Here is a 23,270-nt window from a genome sequence, read left to right as displayed (position 1 = left end):
CCAACATGTTTTTCCCCCCAACATGTTTTTCCCCCCAACATGTTTTTTCTTTCCCTTCTGACTTGTCCCTTTATTGATGTTTCTGAGGTGTTCTGACTAAAATGTGCTTTCTCTCTCTCCCCCTCTCTCTCTCCCCCTGTTAACCACTTTTCTGGTTGTGTTTTCACAAGGGCTTGGGGTTCTTGGTGGTTGTTCCTTCCCAACTACCCAGCCTTGAGTAATGTCTAGAACATGGCAGTGGGGTTGGAGCTAGGTGATCTTTAAGGCCCCTTTCAACTCAAACAATTCTATGATTCTAACTTTAAGAAAATCTGATACAGGAATTACTGGTTTTCTTTTTTTCTAAATACTTTCTGCACTTTGTCAAAATACTAAAGTTTTCTTTGTCAGAAGAAAAATCTATTAAATGTAGCAACAGCCTTGCATATTCTCATGATATATGTACTTTATTTTGTGGCTTAATGGAGGTCCTGTCATAAGACAATATGAATCTAGAAGAGTTGTGTCAGTCAGTCTAACAGAGTGAAGACCACTGTCCTCTGAATAATATCCCTTTCATATTTTACAGGACAATAAATCCTTCTTTATTTATTGTGCTAAGAGATGGGGGAAGGAACATCACATCTGAGTTTAGTTTCTTCCTTGCACACCACATCACTTCATTAGAAGCTTGTGAATGTGTTGACCTTTATGAATCTGGAAATGCAGACAGTGACATCCTGACTTCCACTTTGAATGCCGTGCCTTTTAATAGGTAACGTGCAGGCATGACACTGTCAGGAGGAGTTTGTTGACTCAGTAAATCCCTCTTCTCCGGTGGGAAGACTGTAACACAGCTTCTGAAGTCTGTGCAGAACTGCAAATGGTGGTTGTCCCTGAGTGTTTAAAAGACTTTGATTATTTGAGGAAAGTGGAAGTGCAGCAGTGGAGTGAGGAGCTGCTCGCCTAGTATTCAGATGTGACGTGTTAATGGCTGCAGCCGTCGGGTGGCACCACCGAGCTGAGCAGGAAGAGGTGCACTCAAGCATCCTCTAGAAAGGGATCCTCCAGCAACCCTGTCCCAACCAAGACTCTTCTATACAGCATATCTGTTAGCATTGTCGTGGCACTGTTACAAATAACCTGATGGTACACAGTATTGATCATTTCTCTTAGGGCCCTGCTGAATGAATGAACAGGTCCTACTCTTCCTAAGATTTCTCCTGCGTAGCCTCATATTTTCGTTTTCACTTAGCATTTGCACTGTTTTTCAGTGTCACTATACTTCTGGAATAATTTGTACCATTCAGCCTCCAAATCTCACCCAATAAACATTGCTTTGCAGATACAGCCCTTGTTTTCTTGCCTTAAAACAACAGAGGTGCTAATACTGCTTGTTGTTTGTTCCTGAAGACCAGTGGAAATGATGCTCCTTTCTCCTTATTTTTGCCTCCTCTCTTGGCTTATGTGGTAGTCTGCTTTTTAACTTTGTCTTACCCTTTCTGCTGTTGTTGCTGCAGAAAGCTGCTTTCAGACTTCCAAGGATATGTCTGTCTGGTACAGTGGAGTGGTTAGGTAGGCAGTCTGGCTGCTATACTCTGTGACCAGGATGCTCCCTCTTTCTTCTTGGGATAACCTAGTTGACCTACTTCTGCAGTATGGCTGCTTGGTTCAGATACACTTTCTCGGGGAAGTCTGTTTTTGTTGGAAGATGTTGACTTGACTTCTGTGAGATTCGGAAAGCATGATTCCGGTCAGGAATTGCTAAACTGGATAAAAATATTTGTTTGTGTTTTGCCGCTGAAGACACTGAAACAGCGTCTGTGTGTGACCTTCTGAAAGTAGTCAGTGTAACAGTGGTCAAACACGACACTAAATTTCATCCATATACTTATTCCATCATGATATAATATGTCTTTCTATCAGATGTGCATAATATTCCTAGATTCTACTGATTTTGCTTGAGAATATAAGCATTTGACATATGTGAGGAATTGGTCTCCATTAAAGAATACATCCTAAATAAAAGTTTGGTTTAGGTGAGTTATCTCACATCACAGAGTTACTTTTGTCAACAAAATACAGTCCAGTTGACTAGCAATTGTTCTACTCTGTAATCATAAAGCCATCCTTTCTCGTTCACTGCATGGTGTTCAATTTCTGCAGTGAGTGGGAGGTGAGATTAACAAAACCTCTTCTTATTGTAGCTCTCATTTCTATCCAAAACAAAGAGGAGTCCTAAACATCATGAGAAGGAAAATGGTATGTGCCAGTTTAATGAGATAGCGTATCGTATGTTAAGCAGGAGGTGCCAGAGGCAGAAAACAGAAGCCTTTCTTTGACTTATAGTCCCTGCCATCACTGGAGCAGGGGGCAATACAGGAGCAGTGCAGCATGTGTGCAGTTACCAAGCCCGTGAATGTTCTGGGTAGCTGGCCAAGAACAAATTTTAGTAAATAAAATAGAGAGGGCATAGCAATTTCCATCGCTCATAATGTGTGAGATTTGCCATGACGGGCACAGAAACAGCAGAGGCAACACCCATGATGCCAGCAGTACTTACTCTGTTTCAAAGTTAAAAGTTACTTGCCACGCAGTGAAAACTTATAGAGAATTTAAATTTAATCAAAAGGCGGGGCACTTACTGAACGCACATTAAGTAATAGGCCTGATAAATAGGCTTAATCTGAAGTGGACTTTTCAATATATATTGAGTTGAAAATTTAAACTTCCTTCATTTAATGAGTCCTGGTTTTGTCTTTTGTATTACCTAGTACAAAACAGTAGGATGTAGTTGAGGACCTAATTAAGGTGCTAGTCATAAAAAGGCAAAAAGAATTTTTAATAAAAGAGAAAATCTTTACAAATTCTTGCTGGTAATTAGCTAGCAGTAATCAGCCCTAATCTCTGGTGACTTGATTTGGTGAGCCCTATTTGTGTAGCGAAGTATTTTCTATTCTAAGTAATCCAAGTAATTTAAAAACTGGTCTACTCAGTATTGTGTTGTTGCTTAATACAACTATAAGAGGAACAGGATCTGAATTTTTTCCAAGTTCTGAGAGCTTGCCGTAGCGTTTGTGTTTCAGTTTGGCTTCAGACAGCAAAAATGAGAGTAAATACAAAGAGGAGTGAAAAGGGAAATAATTTGTTTCTTCCAGAAGTAGCATAAAAAGTAGTATATATGGTTATAATTGCCTATGTAGAATCACAGGAAGGTTGCAATAACTTGCATATGAATGTAAACTGGATGTAATGGGCAGTGGCTGACTGAGAAGCTTCAGGAAGCTGGTTTATTAGCATTGGGTATGGAAACCATCTGGAAAGAATGAACAAATGACTGAAAGGCAGCTGTTTTCTTATGACTTGTTTTGGAACAAGAACAAATGATCGTGAATCCCAGTGGATCAGTGGTAAGGCCACCAGGTTATATTCAAGCTGTGTTGTTAATAGATGTTTACTTGTTCACAGGCAGGAGAATTTGATTTGAGCAGTAAGTACTAGTAATAATGCTGTTAGCATTTAAGTTCTGAAGATTTGGATGGAAACATCTTAGCGCTGGGCAGGTGTGGAATCCTCTTCAAATTTTCATCTTGATGGATAACCTCCTGCTTGTTGTAAAACTAAGTAAAAAGACGCAAATAATTGAAACTTGGTTGACTTACATGGCATAGCCTTCCCAGGCAAGCTGTTGTGTGTACAAGCAGCAAAATAAATGAAGAAAAACAGCTTGTGTAAAAAATTTCACACAGTTTTCTAAAATGTCCATGTTTTGTCTTGTGATGCCTCAGTATTCCTTCCCTCATACCTGTTTTGCTGACAGGTTGATTTTTCTCACTCTGTATTGTCTTTGAGTACCTGTTGTAGTGGATAGTCAGAAATTTTATAGTGATACTTTTGTGATAGGTGCGTTTAGATACTGACACTTAACTGAACAGAATTCACAAGTAATGCTGTCAGACCACAAAGATCAGTAGGCAGCTTCTTGTCCACCTATCTCCAAAATGCTCTTCAACCTGCTAATACTCAAAGTGAGTACAAACTCACTGAATCTTCTTTTCTGCATCCCCTCATCTCTTGAAATAATCCAACTCTTGAAATAAACCAACTCTTTTTATCTCCACCTTTGCATAAGAAACCTGGAAGTAGGTCTAATTATCATCATATCTGTCCCAGAGTCCACTTTCATAAACAGTTAAGAGTCATTCTGAGGTGTCTGCGCTGCTGCTAGAAGAGGATGTGCTGCCTGTCTTCCTCCTGAGCCCAGCTGAGTGGTGCCAGTCCCAGCCTTCAGCTGTCACTAGCAAAGAGAGGCAGGACCTGCTTTCTCTAGGTTGGTATCTAGTGACCTTGACCAGTGGTGGGCTGGTGGCAGGAACATGCAGAGGAAGAAGGTTGGTGGAGTTGCCACTTTCAGCAGCAGCTTCGTCTTAGGTTGGTTTAAGCTCCTTGTGGACCTGTGTCCAAATTCAGTCCTACTTCAAGGAGATTAATGTTGAGTTTTCTTTCAGGGGAAGCTGTACAGAGTAATTTGCATTAAGTCTTTGTCACCATCAGGGTAAATTCATTGAAGAAATTAAAGTTAGGTGTGTGAAAGGTTGATTTTTAACCATTGCTTAGTCTGAAAAGTCTATGTGGTGTTTTTTTTCTAAAAACAGAAAAAGCAAAAACCACCACAAACCAAAAAACACAACCCCACAAACAAAACTGAAAAACATGTGCTATAAATTACATGTTGGAATTTTTTGTGTTTTCTGATGGAAGTCTTCACTTTTTCTTATTCTCACTGTTTTGTTTCTTAACTTAATCTGAATGAACTCCATCCACTCAGAGGTCTGAGAGAGGCGGTGTGAAAACTTTTATTCCTGTACCTGTATTTCCTTCAGTACCTGAAAACAGGATGTAGAGTTTACTAAGAATTGGGTTTCTGGCCGCACAATTAGATACCAAGTGTCTGAATAGCCCGGGCCAGTGACAGAAAATAAGAACAGCCTTCTCTCTCTGATCTAAAGATGCGTGTGGCTTTCTTCTTGCAGTTCGCAGTAACACAGCGTATTTTAGTAGTGCGTTCAAAGATCAAAATACTTCAGCTAGGCTGTGTGGATTGATCCAGTTTATAAGTTGATAGCATAAACACCTGCATGGAGTATATATATCTGTGGGTGACCAACTTAGACAGAAAAGCTCTTACACATGCAGTGAGTAATGGGGGGAAAGAGTATTCAAGGGAGCACTTACCAGATACTTTATTACTGTCTTTATCAAACTGAAAATGTAGGACTTTTTTTCCCCTGATTTTTAAATAAAACCAGGGAAATTAATTGGTTATTTCCTTCTTTTTTCCCCCCATGTAGTTCACCTTGCTATTTTTTTGAGGTGTAGGGCTTCTTCTATTTTAAGTGTGTGGTCACTGTTGCCATGTGATAAGACAGCTGAGACCTCACTGGCTGCTAAATCTGGCAAAGCACAAAATTCCTTTTGTCCTGCAGCTCCAACTGGCTTTTTCAGTGCACCCATAAGGGCCTTTCTTCCTACATCTTTGCTTTGACTGCTATTCACACTTCTTAGACTGAAGATAGCGTGTGTACCTGGATGCTGTGTAATTACTTTCCTGATATCCATAGATCTCATGGATGGTAGCTATTTAATCTGCCCTTAAGTAGGAGACATCCATTGCTTGCAGACCATCTGTTGTGTGGCTGATAAATGTCGCTCATAAACTTTGCTCTGAAGGAGAATGAAGCACTTGGCTGAGGACAAGGTATTTGGCTGCTGACAGCAGTTAACCTAACGTGGTGTTGATGTCAAGAAGGACTTCAGTCAGTCTCTGGATAGCTCAGATGAACAACGTGCTCCCAAGTCCACCTTACACAGGCTGTTGCAGGTTGGTGAAATAGCAGTGGGGAAAGACAGTTAGTGGTCAATTAAAAGTAGGTCAGGAATAGTCCACAGTTTTGAAGACACCACAAAGTAGTTACCCGGAGTGCATGGGAACAAGCTCCTGTCACAAAAATGATAATTGCTTCCTATTTTTACAGTCATGTCAGTATTTCATTATGACTATCCAGGGCCAGAATAAATATATGTTTTTAAGTACTTCCACAGTAAGTATAGTTAGATCATGTATGCAAAATGCAGAACACTTACAAATATTTTTCCATTTGCAGTTTTCTGTGGATTTCCATTTCAATGTTAGACTTAAAACTTTCTGTAACAGATCTCCTTTCACCATTTTCACATCTTTCAGCAGTGTCACCATTGCTTTGTCTGTACACAGGATGTACAGAAAGAGACCTGTCTGTGAAATGGAAGGCTAAAAGTATCACACATGTCTTTGTGTCCAGGCATCAGCAGGAATTCAAGACAATCTTCAGAAAAGGAATTGTGCTAACATAGATCAGACATACAACTGATATTGAAGAGAGAAATCAATTGTCTTTTTCTAAAGGAAAGAACAGAATTAGAACTTGGATCTACCACCCAACTGCTTCAGCTGTGGTGGAGTGTCTTGAAAAATCAGTCCCTACCCACTGCCATATTCCCATTCCCTCATTCTTCCCCACACCATCCTTCTTTTCCCTCTCTCATCCTCAGTGCTAACACCAAGCTTGGTTAAATGCCACCTTGCCCTGGGAGGATTAGGCAAGTTGGGATAGAGTGAAAGTTCATAAATTGGAGTAGGATGAGCAGAAACTAAAGCTAGGAAACTATTTACTGGTTTAAAGCATAATCCAAAAAATTAATCTCCCCAGAAGTGAGGAACTGAAAACTTGGTTTTATATGATAATGTGGGTTGATCCAAATGTACAGTGTTGAATTTTGAAATAGTGTTGCACAGGCTAAAACCTCACATATGAATGTGGTGCATGGTGAAGAGCACTCTATAAAATGTATGAAAAGCTCATAGGAACATGATGAACTCTGCTGTTAGGACATATAACTTGTAGTTCCATGATGCTTATACTACCAGTTTATTCATGGTACTAGAGGAGCTGCTTGTGGTCTGGATCTTGTTCTTTGTTACAGTAACAGTTGTATAGTTCCTTAAAGATAGTAATTGTTGTATAATTTCTTATGGAGACTAAACTGATCAAGATCCACTTTAAAACTGATGAGAGCTTCCCTGCCTCATATCTGTCAATCATTCTTACTGCTCTCCTGTCAATGAATTGACTGATTTTATGCCATCTGAATATTTCTGGTTGTCCCTCACAATCTTAAAGAATAATAAATAGGTTTCATATGTCTATGTTTTCTATTTAAAATTTCTTTCTTAAAGTAGCCCGTGCCTGATGTAGCCTACATCCATATGTCTGGTGGCTATCATTTTCTTAGGTGATAGTTCCAAGTACAGCTGAGTGCTGTGAGGAGCTGGATGTTCCACAATGTGAATTAACACTTTGCTGCTGGTGAATGGGGAGGTGTTGTGCTTCCTCTCCCTGCTTGGAGCAATGTTTTTTCTCTCCCTGTGAACTGACACTGCCGTTCATCAGGCCACAATGTAAATGTAAACTTAAAAATAAACTACTGAACTGATTTTCTAGGCCACTGCACCTTCATTGAAGTCAATTCAGTAGTTGTGTGGGTTTTGTTCCTGTTGAATCCAGTAAATCGAAATCAAATGATTCCTGACATGCAATTCTTTCGTTTTCTTTCAAGTATTTGCATATGGGGGAGTTTGGTTTGTCCTGTAAATACTTTCCTCTGCATAAGCAGTATTGACTCTGCTTTTGAGTGCAAGGTATTGTACCATTACTTTTAGTTATTTAATGTACTCTAAATAACCCCCCAAGAGCTGTTTACATTTTTCCCCCCTATTCTTCAAAGTTTTCTCCTTTTGTGTAAGGAAAATTACTTTATCCAGTGTAGGTTTTTAATTCCTGTGCCACTTTTATTTCTGCCTTTCATTTGTATAACTGCCTTGAACAAATACTTATTTGGGAACAGTATCTCTCATACAAATTTAAAAATAATAACCTGATTTATAACATGAAGCAAGGCTACCTCTGCCGTGAAGCTCTTTGGCCAGCTACCATCATACAGTCTTGGACAAGTCACAGTGATCTGCAGATGTACAACTTGTGTTTAACTTTAGGCAGCTGAGCAGTCCCTTTTGGTTTTGACAGTACTCTTTACCTGTGTTTGGTGTTTTGACAAACACTTTCTCATATTACAGTGTGACAGTGTGAACTGTCAATTCCAATAAATTAAGGAACAAAACTTCAGTATGCTCTAGTGTAAAATGTTCAAGAGAGATGCACTTACTTCAGAGCTCTAAATTGCTCTTGGGAAACCTGACCCAGGCACTTGTGCAAATCCTACCCAAAGAGAAGCTGTGATTGGTATCTCAACATCAGATAAATCTCCTCCAAGAGCAAGGCCACATATAGTTTAATGATACAATAAACAACTGTTAGGTTTTTTGCTCAGTATGTATTTCACCCTTGTGTAAGGAGGTGTTCGGTTGTCTGCAAAAACCTTGCATACAGAAGTATGCCAGTTGCATCATGGGAACTTGGCTTAAAAATTGTTATCAACTGTTCCCCAAAATGTGACTTGCAGATTGTTTTCTCTTACCTGTTTTTCTTTTGCATCTTGAAATGCAAACCACTCCTTTGGAGAGAGGCTTAGGATAATTCCATTTTTGTACATTACATTCCCTAGGGACAAGCAGAAGTATTTCTTGAAATCTAACCAGCTGTTTAAAAATGGTATTGGTGTGTTCCCTCTCAAACCCAAATGGGAATGTGATTTTTGTTTTGATCCACAGACAGCTGAAGGTGATGTTTGCTCATGCGCCCAGTCTATCTCTGAGAGGCCTAGGACACGAAACGTTTGCACCACATAGGTCATTTTCCATGCCACAAAAGAAAAGGATGTGCAACTAGTTTACTGAGGGGCAAAGACAGACAGATACAGTCAGTGCAGCTGGGAGCTATTCTTCTGTCCAGACAATACATAACTTAACTTGTTCCTAATATGTATTTAGCAGCAAAGGCTGATCCTTGTCAGACCTGAAAAACATGATGGTGGTCCCAAAGACTTCTCTGATTTTTCCATCTATGTTCACTGTACTGTCAGAAACCTCTTACCTCTCACAATAGCCTTGTGTTGCTTGGTTTTGGCTACAAGGGACACTTCACCCCCTGCCTTCATGTTCTCTCCTTCCTTCTTCCTTGTGACTCCAAATATTCACATTGCAGATAGGCTGCATTGCATCTGCAGAAAGGTGGGAGAGAGCTCTCTGGTAGTCACTCATCTCCATTTTCCCCAGGGTAAGTTTCACAAGAGCTGGAGGCAGAGGCTGTCCTGCCCATCAGCATCCCCTATTATAAGAGGATGAGTTGTGCAGTCTCCATCAGCAAGGCACATGCATCTAGAATGGCTTTCTCTACAGCCTTGCTGCACTTTGGCAGATGTTGCTATGACCTGTTTCTTAAGTTCTGATCTCTATGTGCAGAAGTACATCTGTTTCCTATCTGATAAGAGGTTATCAATTGATCTGCATCATGCTTGTGTCTTCAGTCTTAGAGCAAATGCCAGCAACCCTTCACCTTTGCCTTTACTGGACATCCTCTGCTTGTCCTTCCTGTGCACAGCACTGCAAATTCCTCTCCTTTCAACTTCCCTTCTGACCGTCACATTCAGTATAAAGAGCCTTCTAGTCATCCTTCTTCAGTGCTTTTTTCTGGCTGCTCAGTGACACACCATTTCAGCAGTACTCTGATTTCAGTACATTTCAACTGTTGTCACACAGGACAGAGATTTCCAGCTGAGATTTAGAGCAAAAGCACTGTGCTGTTGGCTGCATCTCACTGTTTCTTTACAATAATTTTCATATTTTCCCCCTGACAGTTGGAGTGCGTGACCTCCCTCTGAAATTGAGTGGAGGGGGTGTTTTTTGTATTCCACTTCCTACTTCCCTCCCTTTTCCTAAACCTCAGTGACCTTTAAACTAGATATTTCCACTCCCTTTTCAAGCAGATTGTCACTAGTGAAACTTTGGATGCAGCAGTGCACATCTTGCCACCTTAAACACGAGAGCTGCTTAGCTGCCTGGAGCTTGGCACTCTTGATACGTGGCTCACCCCTCTGCACTGCCCCTGCAGGGCTTGTGTCTCCTGTTAGGTGTCCACCTTGTTCAAGTGCTGGCAAAACAGTGGCAGTGATGCTGCTGCAATGTCTCCTTGCAAGGCTCCTGGTGGGAGGAGCTCTGCTGCACTGGGGTCCTTTGCTTTTGCTCAGCTGGAGGGCTTTCTGGGTGTGCAGGTATCCCTCTGTGTCCTATTGCCCAAAAATACCTCATTGCCCAAGTGCAGGTGCTGTCTGTCCTCCAGCCCAGCTCGTGGCTGTGGGGGAAGGATGACAAAGGGTCCTTCGTTGCTTTAACTGTAGGGGGAACAAGTCACTTCACATTCTATTGCAGTGTATTGTGGTAACAAACTTTCAAACATTAACCATGTAGCATTGCTTTGTGTTTCTGCAAAGGAGCTAAAGCCATAATTTGGGGACGAAGAAGTTAAGTAAAGAGGGAATTTCAGTTCCTTCATGTAGAAGTTGCAATATGTGAATATTGCATGAATACCAATAGCCAAATTCTCATTGAATTATGCTTTTAAATACCTTATAGCAGGAGTTACTACCTTTTTTATATCACTTCTTTGAACTGCTTGTTGTTTTTCGTTTAGGCTCTGTATTTCTGGAGATCTCTTTATTCCTTTGAAAGACTTGCTTGGAAAATAATTAGTGGAGAATCAGTTTTTATTGAGAATAGAGAAAAGTTATTCAAGGCATAGATATTTCAGAATCATGTGGCTGGATTTGTACTGATCAGGGAATTGCTATTTTCCTATGGCAAAAGTTTCACTGGTGAAGGAGCACAGGTGTGGTCATAATGGATGACAGTTGCCTTTTTGTTTTGAGGGACTTCAACAGTAGTGAAGGAGGAAACCAAACAAGAATATGATTCAGTAGAGTAAAATATGCAGAAGTAAAGGTGAGGGCTTGTCAGAAGACTGTAGGGAAAGTCGGAAGCAGAACAAAAACAGACACCGGAGTTGAAAAGGTATAGGGATTTTTCTTCTCTTTTAATATGGTAGCAGCACACTACCCAAATCTGAGCAGGGAATGTTTCTGTCTAACTCGCTGCTTTTCTTCAGGGAGATAGGTCTGATGAGATAGCCAAAAAACCTTTCTATGGATATGCCCCTTAGCTGCTGCAGCTACCTAAAGGGGGGGAAATGGGGCTGGGATAATATCTGTCTCAGAGTCTGCTGCATCCTCTGGAAAGTGCTGAAATGTTAGAGTGGGTGGGAGGTGTCCCAAACCAGGAATCTGGCTCTTGTGGTGGTGGGGTTCACTCACACGCGACAGGACCTGAAAGAAGAACTTTTTATTTTAAACTAATAATTGCAATGTGAATGCTGTTCAGTTCATTTCAGGAGTCCTGGGAAGAACCAGAGAGGTGCTTTAAGTCACAAATCATCCTATTCACTACTCTGCACATAACAGAATTGCTGAAAGTTATTAAAAAGTCAGTGTAGAAAGTAGAAATGGAATAAATTGTTCAGACAGACTGATTTGTCTTCCTCCTCTGCCATCCCAAGCTGGACTTTCATATTCTTGAGATTTCTGAATTTCTCCAGAATGACTTAAGTGATACTAACCCCGTCTCTGTCAACGTAATTGGTATCAGGTCTCATTCACTGATAAGGGAACTACCCCAGGAAGCCTTGTTTGCTTAATTTCTTATCAGTACTCTGATTAGGTTACTCTGAGTGATAACTCTTCTCCCCTGAATTTATTGCATTTTAGATTCTTTTAAGCTACCTGCAGATTTTCACTCCTTTGTCCTGGTGCTTGGCTAGACTGTAGTAATATAGTTTTATTACTTCTAACAAATCTGTTGTAGAGATGTAGGACTGGAATGTCCTAAACCAGCAGTGACGTACTGAGCGGTGTGGAAAAGTATGACTGCTGTGTGATGTGGAAAAATTACCAGTACATACAAATTTAAGGAAACCCTTATTATGTCACCAGCACAAATTAATATTTTTTTCATATCTTATAGTCTGTGTTTGGTTTCTTCATCCATCTTAAAAAGGATATAGTAGGAGAAGAAAAGCTAACAAGAAGTATGGCCTGTGTGGTCAGAGAAATTGGAAAAAGTCTAAAGTATTGACCAGAAAAAGTGAAATAACTAAGAAAAGATGTTAGAAATCTGTGACATCATGAATGGTATGCAGAAGGTGAATGACGACTTGTTCACCCTTAAACTAACATTAATTACGATGCTTAGCGAAATTAAGTATAAAGTACAAGAAGGGAAGCACTAATTTGTGTAGCGCATCATGGAAGCAATAATTTATGTAGCACATCGTGGGGTTCATTGGCATAGGGCTGATGTGAAGGTCTTGAAGGGACAGGGCAGTTGAGTGAATGCTGCTACTCTACTCTGGGAAATTTATGATTTCTAGAAGCCAAGGGGACTAGTCAGGGGAAAGATTCATCTTATTTACATACAGCCTAAGTCTTTGGTAAGACAGAGATTAATGAGTAAAATGGACTTTTGCACTAAGTATGCCATTGCCCCTGTCCTCTCAGGATACTGAGTTTGTTTTCCAGGTGTGGGAAATGGTCAGTCCTTTGGCCCCTTGTTTACTTCAGCATTCCTGCTGGGCTACCAGACATCAGGACCTGGCTCAGGACCTGTCAGGCATGTTCAGCTGTCACTGCCAGCACTGTGAAACCTTGCCCTGATTTTGACTGGCAGCAGGTTAGTCTGTAACACTGATGGTGATGGTATTGTACATCAGTGTGGGCAGCCTTAGAGTCTGCTGATGCTCCTTGACCTATTCTGTCTACTTATAGAGCTATTTACACAGTTGCAGAGGTGTAATTCTCCTATCATGCGTCAAGGTCTTTTGGATGATAAACTGATTAACCTCTTTATTATACTCCTTCAATAGTTGCTGTCCAAATTACTCTTAGGTAACTGGTTTTTGTAAGGTTTCCCTTAGCACTGCTAAATGAAATGTGAAGAGTCTGCTAGGAAACTGGGATACAAATATATCATTAAGAGCAGAAAAATTCCCATTCTAGGCCTGTCTGTTTTCAGTAGGCCTGTATTTCCTTGCCTGTTCTCTCTTGGCATTCTTCTTCTCTCTGCTCATTTTTTTTTTTTTTACATAATTCTTATTTTGCATGTTTCCTGGAACCACAGAGAGGTTCAGTCCACCCACACTGCCCTTTTCCTAAAAATGCAGTGTGATCAAATTTGCATTAACACCTAGTAACTTCTCATTGTCGTGCAATCCCATCTCCAGTGTACATGCAATGCAGAAGAACTTGGGAGGCAGAACCATGAGTCATTTCACCACTAAGCAAATGTTCAAAAAGTAGACAGTGGCAGTTGTTTTAAAGCCTGTGGAACTCTTCATCTAGTTCTGCCTGAAAGAAATGTGGTTTCTGAGGGACTCCATCATGCCTGCATATGCTCTGGGTGCCTTTGGGACTACTACTAGAGCTATTACCTTCAGATCATGTCAGAAAAAGATTGGCTTCCTGAAGGAGAAATGAGAGAAGATAAGGGAACTGGAGAGATAGTATATGGTGGTGTGCTTAGCCAGGCTTCCCACTCACTGTGCTGTAAACCATTCACGTAGAGCACAATTTGTGACCTTGGCCTCGCTACATGTACAGTATGTGGGGCATAGCAGTACCTGTCAAATTAAATGGATTCATTGCAATTTTTTATTCCGAAGGTCTGAATTTTTTAATTTATGATTTTAAATCTTTATATGCGCAATTAAAAATATAGACTAGTTAAGACTTTGCACTACTCAAATTGATATGATATGGTTTTGGATTGCCCAAGCCTGCCTAGTAGCTAGGCTCAAGTGTAAGAACGGTGTTCAGAGCTCCTTGTTGTCGGGGTAGGAAAAAAAAAATGGAGTAGAGGGTAGAAGAAAAAAAGCATCCAAACAGAAAGGGTAAGGTTTTGGTTTCAGAAGACAAGTAAGTGCACAGACTGTGACTGCTTCTTTTAGCCTGTAGCTAAACAGGCTATACAACATATATTCTTGCACATAGATGTGCAAGAAAAGCAAGTGTCTAATTGTTCAACTTATTTGGAATTTATTAACATTTATTGGCAAAAGGAGGACTGTATTATGTTTAGTCTAAACTCAGCTTGACTTTTGAACTTTTTTTCTTGTCTGTATGGTTTGGGGTTTTCAACTATGCGTGCATATTTAGTTCACTCTTCTGTATTGCACCATGCTTGTGTTTAGGACCCTACTAAATAGACTCACAGTCCTGTCAGCCAAGAACTAGAGCATATTGTATGTCTCCTTTGAACACAGCGTTTCAAGTTACAACTTTGTACTGGATAGTATTTTTTAATCTCCAAACTTTACAGTCTGTGCAATTAGGGGGACCTGGAAAATACACTGTATTTCACAGGGGGAGAGAGAGAGGTGTCCTATCTCCCAGGGAGGAAACTGTAGGGGAGAAGGTTGTCTGTATTGCTATTTTGTGGTCATCTTTTGCCACAGTGGCATAGTGGTTGCTGTCATGCTCAGCTCTCAGTCACAATTTCCAAAGACAAAGCTTTGGAACAAAAAATGTTTAGCTAATACCAAACATCATAAGCTCTTCAGAGAAACTGGTTTTATTGCGTATTGTTATTTCTCCCATCCACACCCAGGCTTAAACTTTTTCACGTTCAACAGGTACAAAATCTCTGTCCCTACATCTGTCTGGGATACTTTAGCGTGAAATAATTGCTCTTAACTGTTTCCTACCTTGTGTACTGTTTCAGATATAAGTAAAGGTTAAAATATCTGAAAACTTGTCTACTTTTTTCAGCTAGACCAAATAATTTACTAGAAGATTAAGTCTACCTATCAGCCTTTCTTTTCTTTCTCCAGTCATAGGTTGCAAACAGCTTAGGTGGTTTGCCTGCATGGGTGTGATATGTAGTTCTAGTTATCCTGGAGTAACCAAAATGGTACCTCCTATTAGCACAAAATAGTGTATACTCACTCATTGTTAATTGGGGGAGCTTCTTCAGGCAGCATTGTGCCATACTGGCAGTTGTATGTAGATAATGGAAAAAGAAAACATCCAGTATTTGTCACTTTTTTTGTGTTCATATTGTCATTTTCTTTCTGATAGTTTAATATTGTGCCCTGCTAATGCTGTCTTTACGTATTTTTCCATCCTTCAGCGCAGACTGCTTTGACTTTGATCATAGGAAGGTGGTGAAACAATGGTGAAAATACAAATGGTCAGAAAAAGTTTCACTGTGGGTCTCCAGTCTCAGAGATGAAATATCTGAGATGATTGATGCTCTGTCCCAAAATGCTATTAGAGAAAAGCCAGCATCATCCTGATCTTTCTCTTTCTACCTCTGTCCTTCACACCGTGTGTACTATCCACATGTACTTAAATTGTGTATGTTTAGGTCCCTACATGTTTTCTGCCTCTGTTGTATCCCTAACCAGTGCACTTCTCATGACTGCATCCCTGACAGGTGGGGAGTGGGGTAAGCTGGCAGTACTGCCTGGATGTGTGTTCAGGGCTCTTGTGAGTCTCTTCTGACTGAAGGAGATGGTCCCTCCAGTAGCCTCTGGGAGACACTGCGGCAGCTCCACAGCACTAATCTTGCTGTGGACATGGGCCGGCAGAAGGATCAGGTGCAGCATGATTCTCGACTCCTCCTTGTTTCTTGTGTACATTACAGTGGGGCAGGCCAGTCCTCGCCCTTCTTTTTACTATCTGCCTCTTGCTCCCTGGAAATAGCAAAGGTTGCAGCAAAGCCTGAGTGCAAGTCAGAAGCCCTGTGCTGCCATTCCCTGTCCTTTCCCTCCTGATCTTCCAGAGCTGCCAGCTTGGACCACAGGAACAGTCCTCCCAGAAGGACAGCGTCTCTAGGCTCTTGGTTCTGGCTGCTGGTTTTGCTGGGCCTAGCCTTGCCTTGTCTTCTTGCCTCTTCCCATCTTGTCCAGGCTGCAGCAACCTGCCAGAGGCAGCAGGACCTTCCTGAGGGGTTGAGGCAATCAGGCTGGGCGAGTGGGGCAGCCATGAATTGCCTCACCGTGCCCCATCCCCACTCCTGGAGCTGGGGCTGCATGCTGCCCTCACCTCCCCCAGGTATGTAGGTCTGGGTCTGGGTCTGGCTATGGAAAGCAAGACCCATGGGGCTGGGGCTGGCTGGGCAGCTGGCATCATGCCTGATCCTTGGCTTCACTCACCCACTGCTGTAGTAAAAATTGGAAATCTCTACCTTGTTCATGCTGCTGAGAGCTCCTGAGTGCCTTTTGGGTCCTGCAAGGGTTTCTGCAAGGGCAGTGGGTTTTGTACTGCAGCTGATAGGAAACGTCTTCTGCACAAGCTTTGTGCTTTCTCATGCTTGACCGTATACATGCATGTTTTGCAGAACTCTTGGCATACTTTTAGATTCAGAGTTCAGAATAGTATTTAAATATAATGTACTTGTGGTGAAGTGGTGATTAACCAGTATTTGTTGTATTTGTGCCAAGGTAGTAGCAGTGCATCCGTTCATCTGCTGGTACAAAGTATTTGCATCCAACAGCTGAATTATGTAGGAATCACAGAGAAAAACATAGAAGAAGTACTGTAATTATATGGTATCATGTACACGTTACTCTTGCAGAGTTCCTGAATGATTACTAAGTCTGCTGTACTTGATGTTCTGCTTGCCTTACAATGCAATTTTAAGGCCTAATAAGTATTTTTAATGTCTTCTCTTGTTCCTGTTCACAGCTCCTATTTGCACATCCTGTAGATCACTTTCAAAACATGCTGAAAGACAAAAATCTTGAAAGTCAATTACTTGAATTTTTTTTTGCTCTTTAGATGACAATCAAAACAAAACCAATGAAAAGAAAGAGAAGAAAATGGTTTCTCAGAAACCCCATGGTACCATAGAATACACTGTAAGTATTGGTTTGTGGTGTGTTTGTATCTGCTTTTTGAAAGTGGAGCTGTTGAGGTCAAGAGGGAGGCAGTGGCACAAAACTGAAAGCACTTAGTAAATAATTTTGAAGTTTACACCTGTCTCAATAGGGATTGCTCCAAATATTGTTGTATGGGGAGAGCTAGGCTGACATCCTGAATCTGTTCAGCCCAGGTCCTCTGTCTTTTCTTGCAGCTGCCAATTCTATTTTTACTTCTGCATTATAGCTCTCTAGTAGAGCAATTGTTTTGTTATTCTGAAAAATACTTCCATTCCACAGTGTTGCTAAGGTCATCAAGTGGTTGGCCTGTGCTTGGTCTCGAAATGGTGAGACCTCTTTGGCTATGCTGGAGCAGGACAGCAGCATGCTGCTGTGGCGGCTCAGAGGACTAGCTCTGCTCAGAAAGTCTGTGTGAGCTGTCAGGACCCTAAACAGGGACTGCACTCAACTCTCTATCATGCAGAGCTGCTGTGGAAGGGGAGTGTCCCAGCTGGGAACAACACAAATGCTGGATGTGCTGTGACTGCCAGAGGTGTAGTGAACTTTGCAGTGTTTGACCTTGCTCTCCTTGCCAGACCAGTTCTAAATACAGTGGTGCTGCTTTAAGGTTTTAACAGGAAAGGAGAGGGACATCTGTAACACCTCAGCACTTTATCTACTGTATGGTATGAGAGAATAGTTGTGTCTTTTTTTTATGCTGGTTTATCACTTAAGCTGTTAAATAGAGGGTGTGTTGAGGTCATCAAGTCTATTTCCTGAAAACAGTCTGTTAGGTGGGTTTTGGTTCAGCTGGTGTGCTGAATGTTTTCACTATATCTTAAGCTTCAACTCTTTCTTCAGGCTGGAAATCAGGACACCATAAACAGCATAGCATTAAAGTTTAACATCACCCCAAACAAGCTTGTGGAGCTCAATAAGCTTTTCACGCAGACCATTGTGCCAGGCCAGGTAAATCTTTTATTTATTTGGGATTTTTTTAATACCTGAAACATTATTATTTGCTGTGTATTTAAAAGCTTTTTAGCACTTAGATATATCTTTTAGGTACATAGATACAAGGATGAGGGGCAGTAATTTAAAGCCCTCCCTCAAAGTGAAACTTAGTAGATCATTACTTGGAGTGGGGGGGAAGGGAGAGCTTTGTAATTGCCATATCTGGCTTGTTATTTATGTGCTGTCACTAAAGCTTTAAGATGACTCTAAAGCTCAAGAAGGTAATACAGCTGTTGCAAGGGAGTTGAATTCTTGGCAAGTCTAAATAAATGCAATATATAATGCATTAAAGAATTATAAAATTAGATACAGAAATTGAAATGGCTTTTTGCCATTATGTTGGAAATGAGTTAATCTCCTGTAAGATAAGAAATAAATGGAGAGAGAATGTTTTTAGGAGAGTCAAGTATCGGAAATGCAAATATGGAGACTAACACCTGGTTCATAAAGAGCAGATCTCTACTTCTGCTTCAAAGACATGAAGAGATTGAAGTGTCCTGATTTGCATATAGGGAAACTGAGGCACAGAGAGATGGTTTGACTTGCCTAAGAATACCCAGCAGACAAAAGCTGGGATAAGGAAAATAGTTTCATTTTTCTGAACATTTTTAGTTTAAAACTAAACTGTGAACATTTTTTTAAATTTAGAAATATCTTTCTTTGCTCTGAGACTTGGAACAAATGACTCTCTTCTTATTTGGGGTGGAGGTCCAAAGGTGTACTGCAACTCTAGTACTGCTGTACTAAAAATCTGTAATGTTCACCGTGAGGGAATGTGGAAATGCAAACAAAGCATTGCATTTTTATATACACTTACATTAGCATTGTACATTTGGGATTTTTTCCTTACAATTGTACTATATGCTGAAATGCTACTTCATATAAAGAATATTTTCTTAGATTTGGAGATGCAAATATGTTTTTGGAAACAGACAACTCATAGTGAAATGTTATAAACTTCTAGCACTAAAAATCCCCTTTTTTCCGCAATGCCCTTTACTTCAGACCAGAATTTGTTTTTACAAGTTAATGGTTATTAATAGTAATTTTGCAGTTACTTGTTTTCTAGTTGGTGGTGGTTGCAAGACAAATCTGGGGGGGGGGAAAAGGAGGTTCTCAATCTGTGGAATGTGTTTTATTCTCTTGCCTGTGCTGCAAAACAAAATGTAGAGCTAGATCCTGGAATTAGACCTGCATGTGCCCCACTATCATCACCTGTGAAGGGCTTTAGAATAAGTAGTTGTTAAGGAGTGCACTGCAGTCATAAGTGATCAATATTGTGGTGTCTTTCTAGAAGAATGCAGTATTTATATTGAATAACATTTCACAGCTTGTGCCTTACTGTTTTGAAATGTGTTTGTATTTAGATTCTCTTTGTGCCAGAGACAAGCGCTGCAAGACTGTCGTCTTTTAGTCCTGGTGCTCCTGTTTCTCCTTCATCATCAGATGCTGAATATGATAAACTCCCTGTAAGTCAAACATGGGTTCACTGGTCTTAAACTCTCAAAATATTTTCCGATTCTGAAGTTGAGATTCAAGGCTGCGTAAATAGCAGTTTTTTGAGGTTACAGGCCTTGTGTGTAGTGTATTGTGTAAAATTAATTTGCTGTACTACAAAATTTACCATATCTTAAAAAAAATTCCAAAGTAAGGAAATTCTGTCTGAGCTTAGGAACCCATTACAAGTTCAATTGGGCCCGGAGTCTATCAAAACAACTGAAAATAGTCCAGTGTGTCATTTTTAAAGAATAGAAAGTTAAATATGAAAAATTATTTCGTTTTTCACACTGGAGATTTTTATGCTGCTCTGCGGTCCAGAGTCTTGAATCCTGCATTGGGATCCTTGAACAGAGAGGCTGTTAGTTTAGTCTGAGCAGTCAGTATCTTTCTAGTTAAACATATTATGGTGGTACCCATATATAGACTTGTCTTTAGACAAGACTGCAGGATTTAACCTTTGTGAAAGGCCTTGGCACAGCTGATCTTTCATTTTCTTTAGAAGGATGATTGGCTATGATGATTTTTAGACAGTAGTTTTAGGCAGTTTAGCTGCCTTTAACATCTTTAATATTGGCTGATAGTAATTAGTTATTTCAAATCCATAACTAATGAAAAGGAAAGTGGAGAGAAGCTTGGAGTGAATAATTGTGTTTAACCTTAGCCTTATGCCTCTGTGCCACCTGCATGGGGAATCGCACTAGGGCTCTATGAGCAGAGGTTGTCAGTGTAGATGATGTGGCAGGGCAGGCCCTCTCTTAATGAGAGTGCATCACTGAATTTTGGTGAGCTGACTTGCCTTGGTATTTTTTAATTTCTTACCTGTTGTTTGTATGGAGGTTTTTTTGTAATGTTAGAAGGGGTTTTTTCCATACAGGATGCTGTGGGAAGTGAACATACATACATACATAACCATTGCTTTTCTTCCTTAAGCAAAAGGAAAATAGTTGTTTGAACCTGGCCTTTTAGTTTTTCAAAATCTAAAAGTATAGTATTCTGATTCTGTTGCTCTGCATTGAACGTTTTCTTTTCTAAGGATGCTGATTTGGCAAGAAAGGCTTTCAAACCAGTTGAGAGAGTCTTGTCCTCTACTTCAGAAGAGGATGAGCCTGTGGTTGTCAAATTTTTAAAAATGAATTGTCGTTACTTCACAGATGGTAAGGTAGGTGAAACCTGATTTTGGGCATTGTTCGAGAGTCTTTAAAAGCAAAATCTCTTTGGATAAGTGAGAGATGAATAGTGGGGGAGTCAAATGTGCTCTATGTTTTTAAAGAATGTAAATGTTATGTTGGCTTTATCTGCTACTGCTGTGCTTATCGATACTGTGATAATATGCTGTATAATTTTGTTCTTTCAGTTGTTTAATTTGTTATGCTAATAGCTTTATGAAAGAATAGCTCTTCTACCCGTCATTATTCCATTACTATGTCTTACCAATTATCTGTGTAAGAGTGCATTGCTATAGAGTGCATACAGAGAGAAAACTGCACTTCAGAGTTATGACATGTCAGGATTAGTTGTCCAAGTTCCATCAAATTGTGCAACAGCTTTATAAAATGAGTACATGCCAATCTATTTCATTTATGACTTGAAGATAAATTTTAACTATTCCCAGAGCAGTGTTTCCAAATATGTCCATGTTGCTTCTGCACTTTCTAATTAGTGTTGTGCAAGCCCTAATAAAAAGATAAATATTGCTTTATACAACCTTTTCTTTCTGTTTTGTGTAAGCACCGGGACTGCAAACCCTAAATTACAGCAGCTGTTTTAGAAGCAAAGGCACAAAGCTTGGGTAGTATTTTAACCTGCTTTGTTTCTTAAGGTTGCAAGACACTGTCTTCTTGAACTGCCTACTTTGATATATCTACTCTTGTTGACTCTGGTTTCAGTTAGATGTCTGCATGTTTGGGTTTTCAAATTGTCTGGAATTTATAACACTGGATATGCTAATCATTGTCATTTCAACGTATTTTTTACCTTAGTCCTGACTAAGATGGATCTGTTTACACCTACAGTTTCTGGCTTCAGTGGATGTAGACTGTATTTAACCACTCTGCAATTTTGCAGTCTGCTATTTTGTAGAAAGTAATAGAGAACTGCTTGGTGTCTCGCATGTAAATTAGGGCAATACTGTCGCTTTGTATGTGATGCTTGTTAGGTGCAGAGGATACAGATTGTCAGTTTTATGGCTGCGGGACTGAAAAAGTAATTTGCAGTCAGAACAATTTAAAAAGAGATGGCTTCTTTGCCAGTGTAGCTAAAATCCCTTGTTGCCTTGCTTCCCGCAATGGGAAGCACAGCCTATTGATGTATTGCTTTTCTGGCTATACTAGAGTTACATTACATGTCTCTGCATTTGGCTTCGATACTTTGACCCAAACACAAACCAGGCTTGTGAACTGGGTAGTACAGGAAAAGCAAATGTGAACTATGTACAGACTTTGCTTTACAGAGGAGCAGGCATTCATGTACTCACTTGCTAGTGCCAAGCCATCAGCTTGATATCTTACTTATTTAAAAAAACCAACGAAACAAACCAAGCTGGTGGTCTTTTACCTGCCTATTTGTGAGATTTCCTTGGCTTGCCTTGCAGATGACCTTGAATAGTTAATAATATCTGCAGTGTGAGTCATTCCAGTTGATCTGTGGCTCCTCTTTGTCAGTTGTCATGATTTACACACAGCTTTTGAGTTGGTCTGGTGAATTTTGTAACTCCTCTGAAGGAGAGGGTGCAGGAGAGAGACATTGGAAATCTCCTTTGTAAATCTTGAAAAATGGTCAGTTGCCACGAGTTGATGTTGAGTAATGGCTGATGCAGCCTCTTTCAAATTCATGGGTAGAGCACGTTTTGAAGAATTAAATATGTCCTCTACAGCTGTGCAAAATATGCTTGGATCGGTAGTAGAAGCTGCTTCTAGTTTGGGGAGAAGATCTCTCGTATCAGATCCCTATAGAGAGAAGCTTTTTGCATGTACCTCTGGGAGACTAGATCAAGGAGACCTATAGTGTAGCTTAGCATAGTAGCCTGGACATTTCCATGAGTAAGACTGCATTCAGGTGTGCTGGTTGCATGTAAGTTCATGTATCAAATGAAGATGGCTGCATTTAGAATAAAAAACTACATCCTTCTTTAAAAAAATAAATCCACTAATCTATTTTGTTAGAGATTGATTAACAGTCACATTTTTATCTTGTAGTAGTCAGCACTGAAAGTTGAATAATTCAGATGTTCTTCCTTACCTGCAAAGAACTTGATTGTTACTAAGACACTTTTTTCTTTGTTCTCCTTACAATGTCTGACTTGATGCAATTGGAAAACAGAATGTTTTGTTAGCAAAGATTGTATGACACAGTATAAAGAGGCAGGAAAGATGTTTTGCTTTTTAGGATAATAGCCTAAAATCCAGTAATAAATGATAAGTGCATTATATGTGATGTGCTAACTCTCTCTTCTATTTTAGGGTGTAGTTGGAGGAGTCATGATAGTAACTCCAAACAATATCATGTTTGACCCACATAAATCTGATCCTCTGGTAATTGAGAATGGCTGTGAAGAATATGGGCTCATCTGCCCCATGGAGGAGGTTGTCTCAATAGCTCTCTACAATGACATCTCTCACATGAAGATTAAAGATGCATTGCCATCGTAAGGAGTGTTCTTCCTGAACTTATATTTGTAGATTTTCAGTAAGGGTCATGGAAAAGGGGCAGGGGAGGGGGGAATGGAGGGGAAGAGTTTTAATGCAGCAGAATAAAAAACAGGGGAGGAAAGTGCCAGCAAAGGAATGATTCACTTGTGTTGTTCTTCCACTTTCTTTTTAG

The 23,270-nt window shown here is 40.2% G+C and overlaps 1 protein-coding gene across 6 annotated transcripts in view; it reads left to right on the top strand.

Moving 5' to 3' along the window:
• The window catches only part of NCOA7 (nuclear receptor coactivator 7), a 92,549-nt gene that overhangs the window by 48,398 nt on the left and 20,881 nt on the right, over positions 1–23,270 (top strand). For all 6 annotated transcript variants that reach the window (XM_027691882.1, XM_027691909.1, XM_027691862.1 and 3 more), the window contains 5 exons: positions 16,858–16,937; positions 17,799–17,906; positions 19,319–19,420; positions 20,485–20,610; positions 22,910–23,094. In XM_027691882.1, the coding sequence (XP_027547683.1) occupies positions 16,858–16,937; positions 17,799–17,906; positions 19,319–19,420; positions 20,485–20,610; positions 22,910–23,094 (601 nt within the window). The remainder of the gene's footprint in view (positions 1–16,857; positions 16,938–17,798; positions 17,907–19,318; positions 19,421–20,484; positions 20,611–22,909; positions 23,095–23,270) is intronic.

Source organism: Neopelma chrysocephalum, unplaced genomic scaffold, assembly GCF_003984885.1.
Source record: "Neopelma chrysocephalum unplaced genomic scaffold, ASM398488v2 Primary Assembly neopelma1_23, whole genome shotgun sequence".
NCBI classification, from domain to species: Eukaryota; Metazoa; Chordata; class Aves; order Passeriformes; family Pipridae; genus Neopelma; species Neopelma chrysocephalum.
This window is presented reverse-complemented; position numbering and strand designations above follow the sequence as displayed.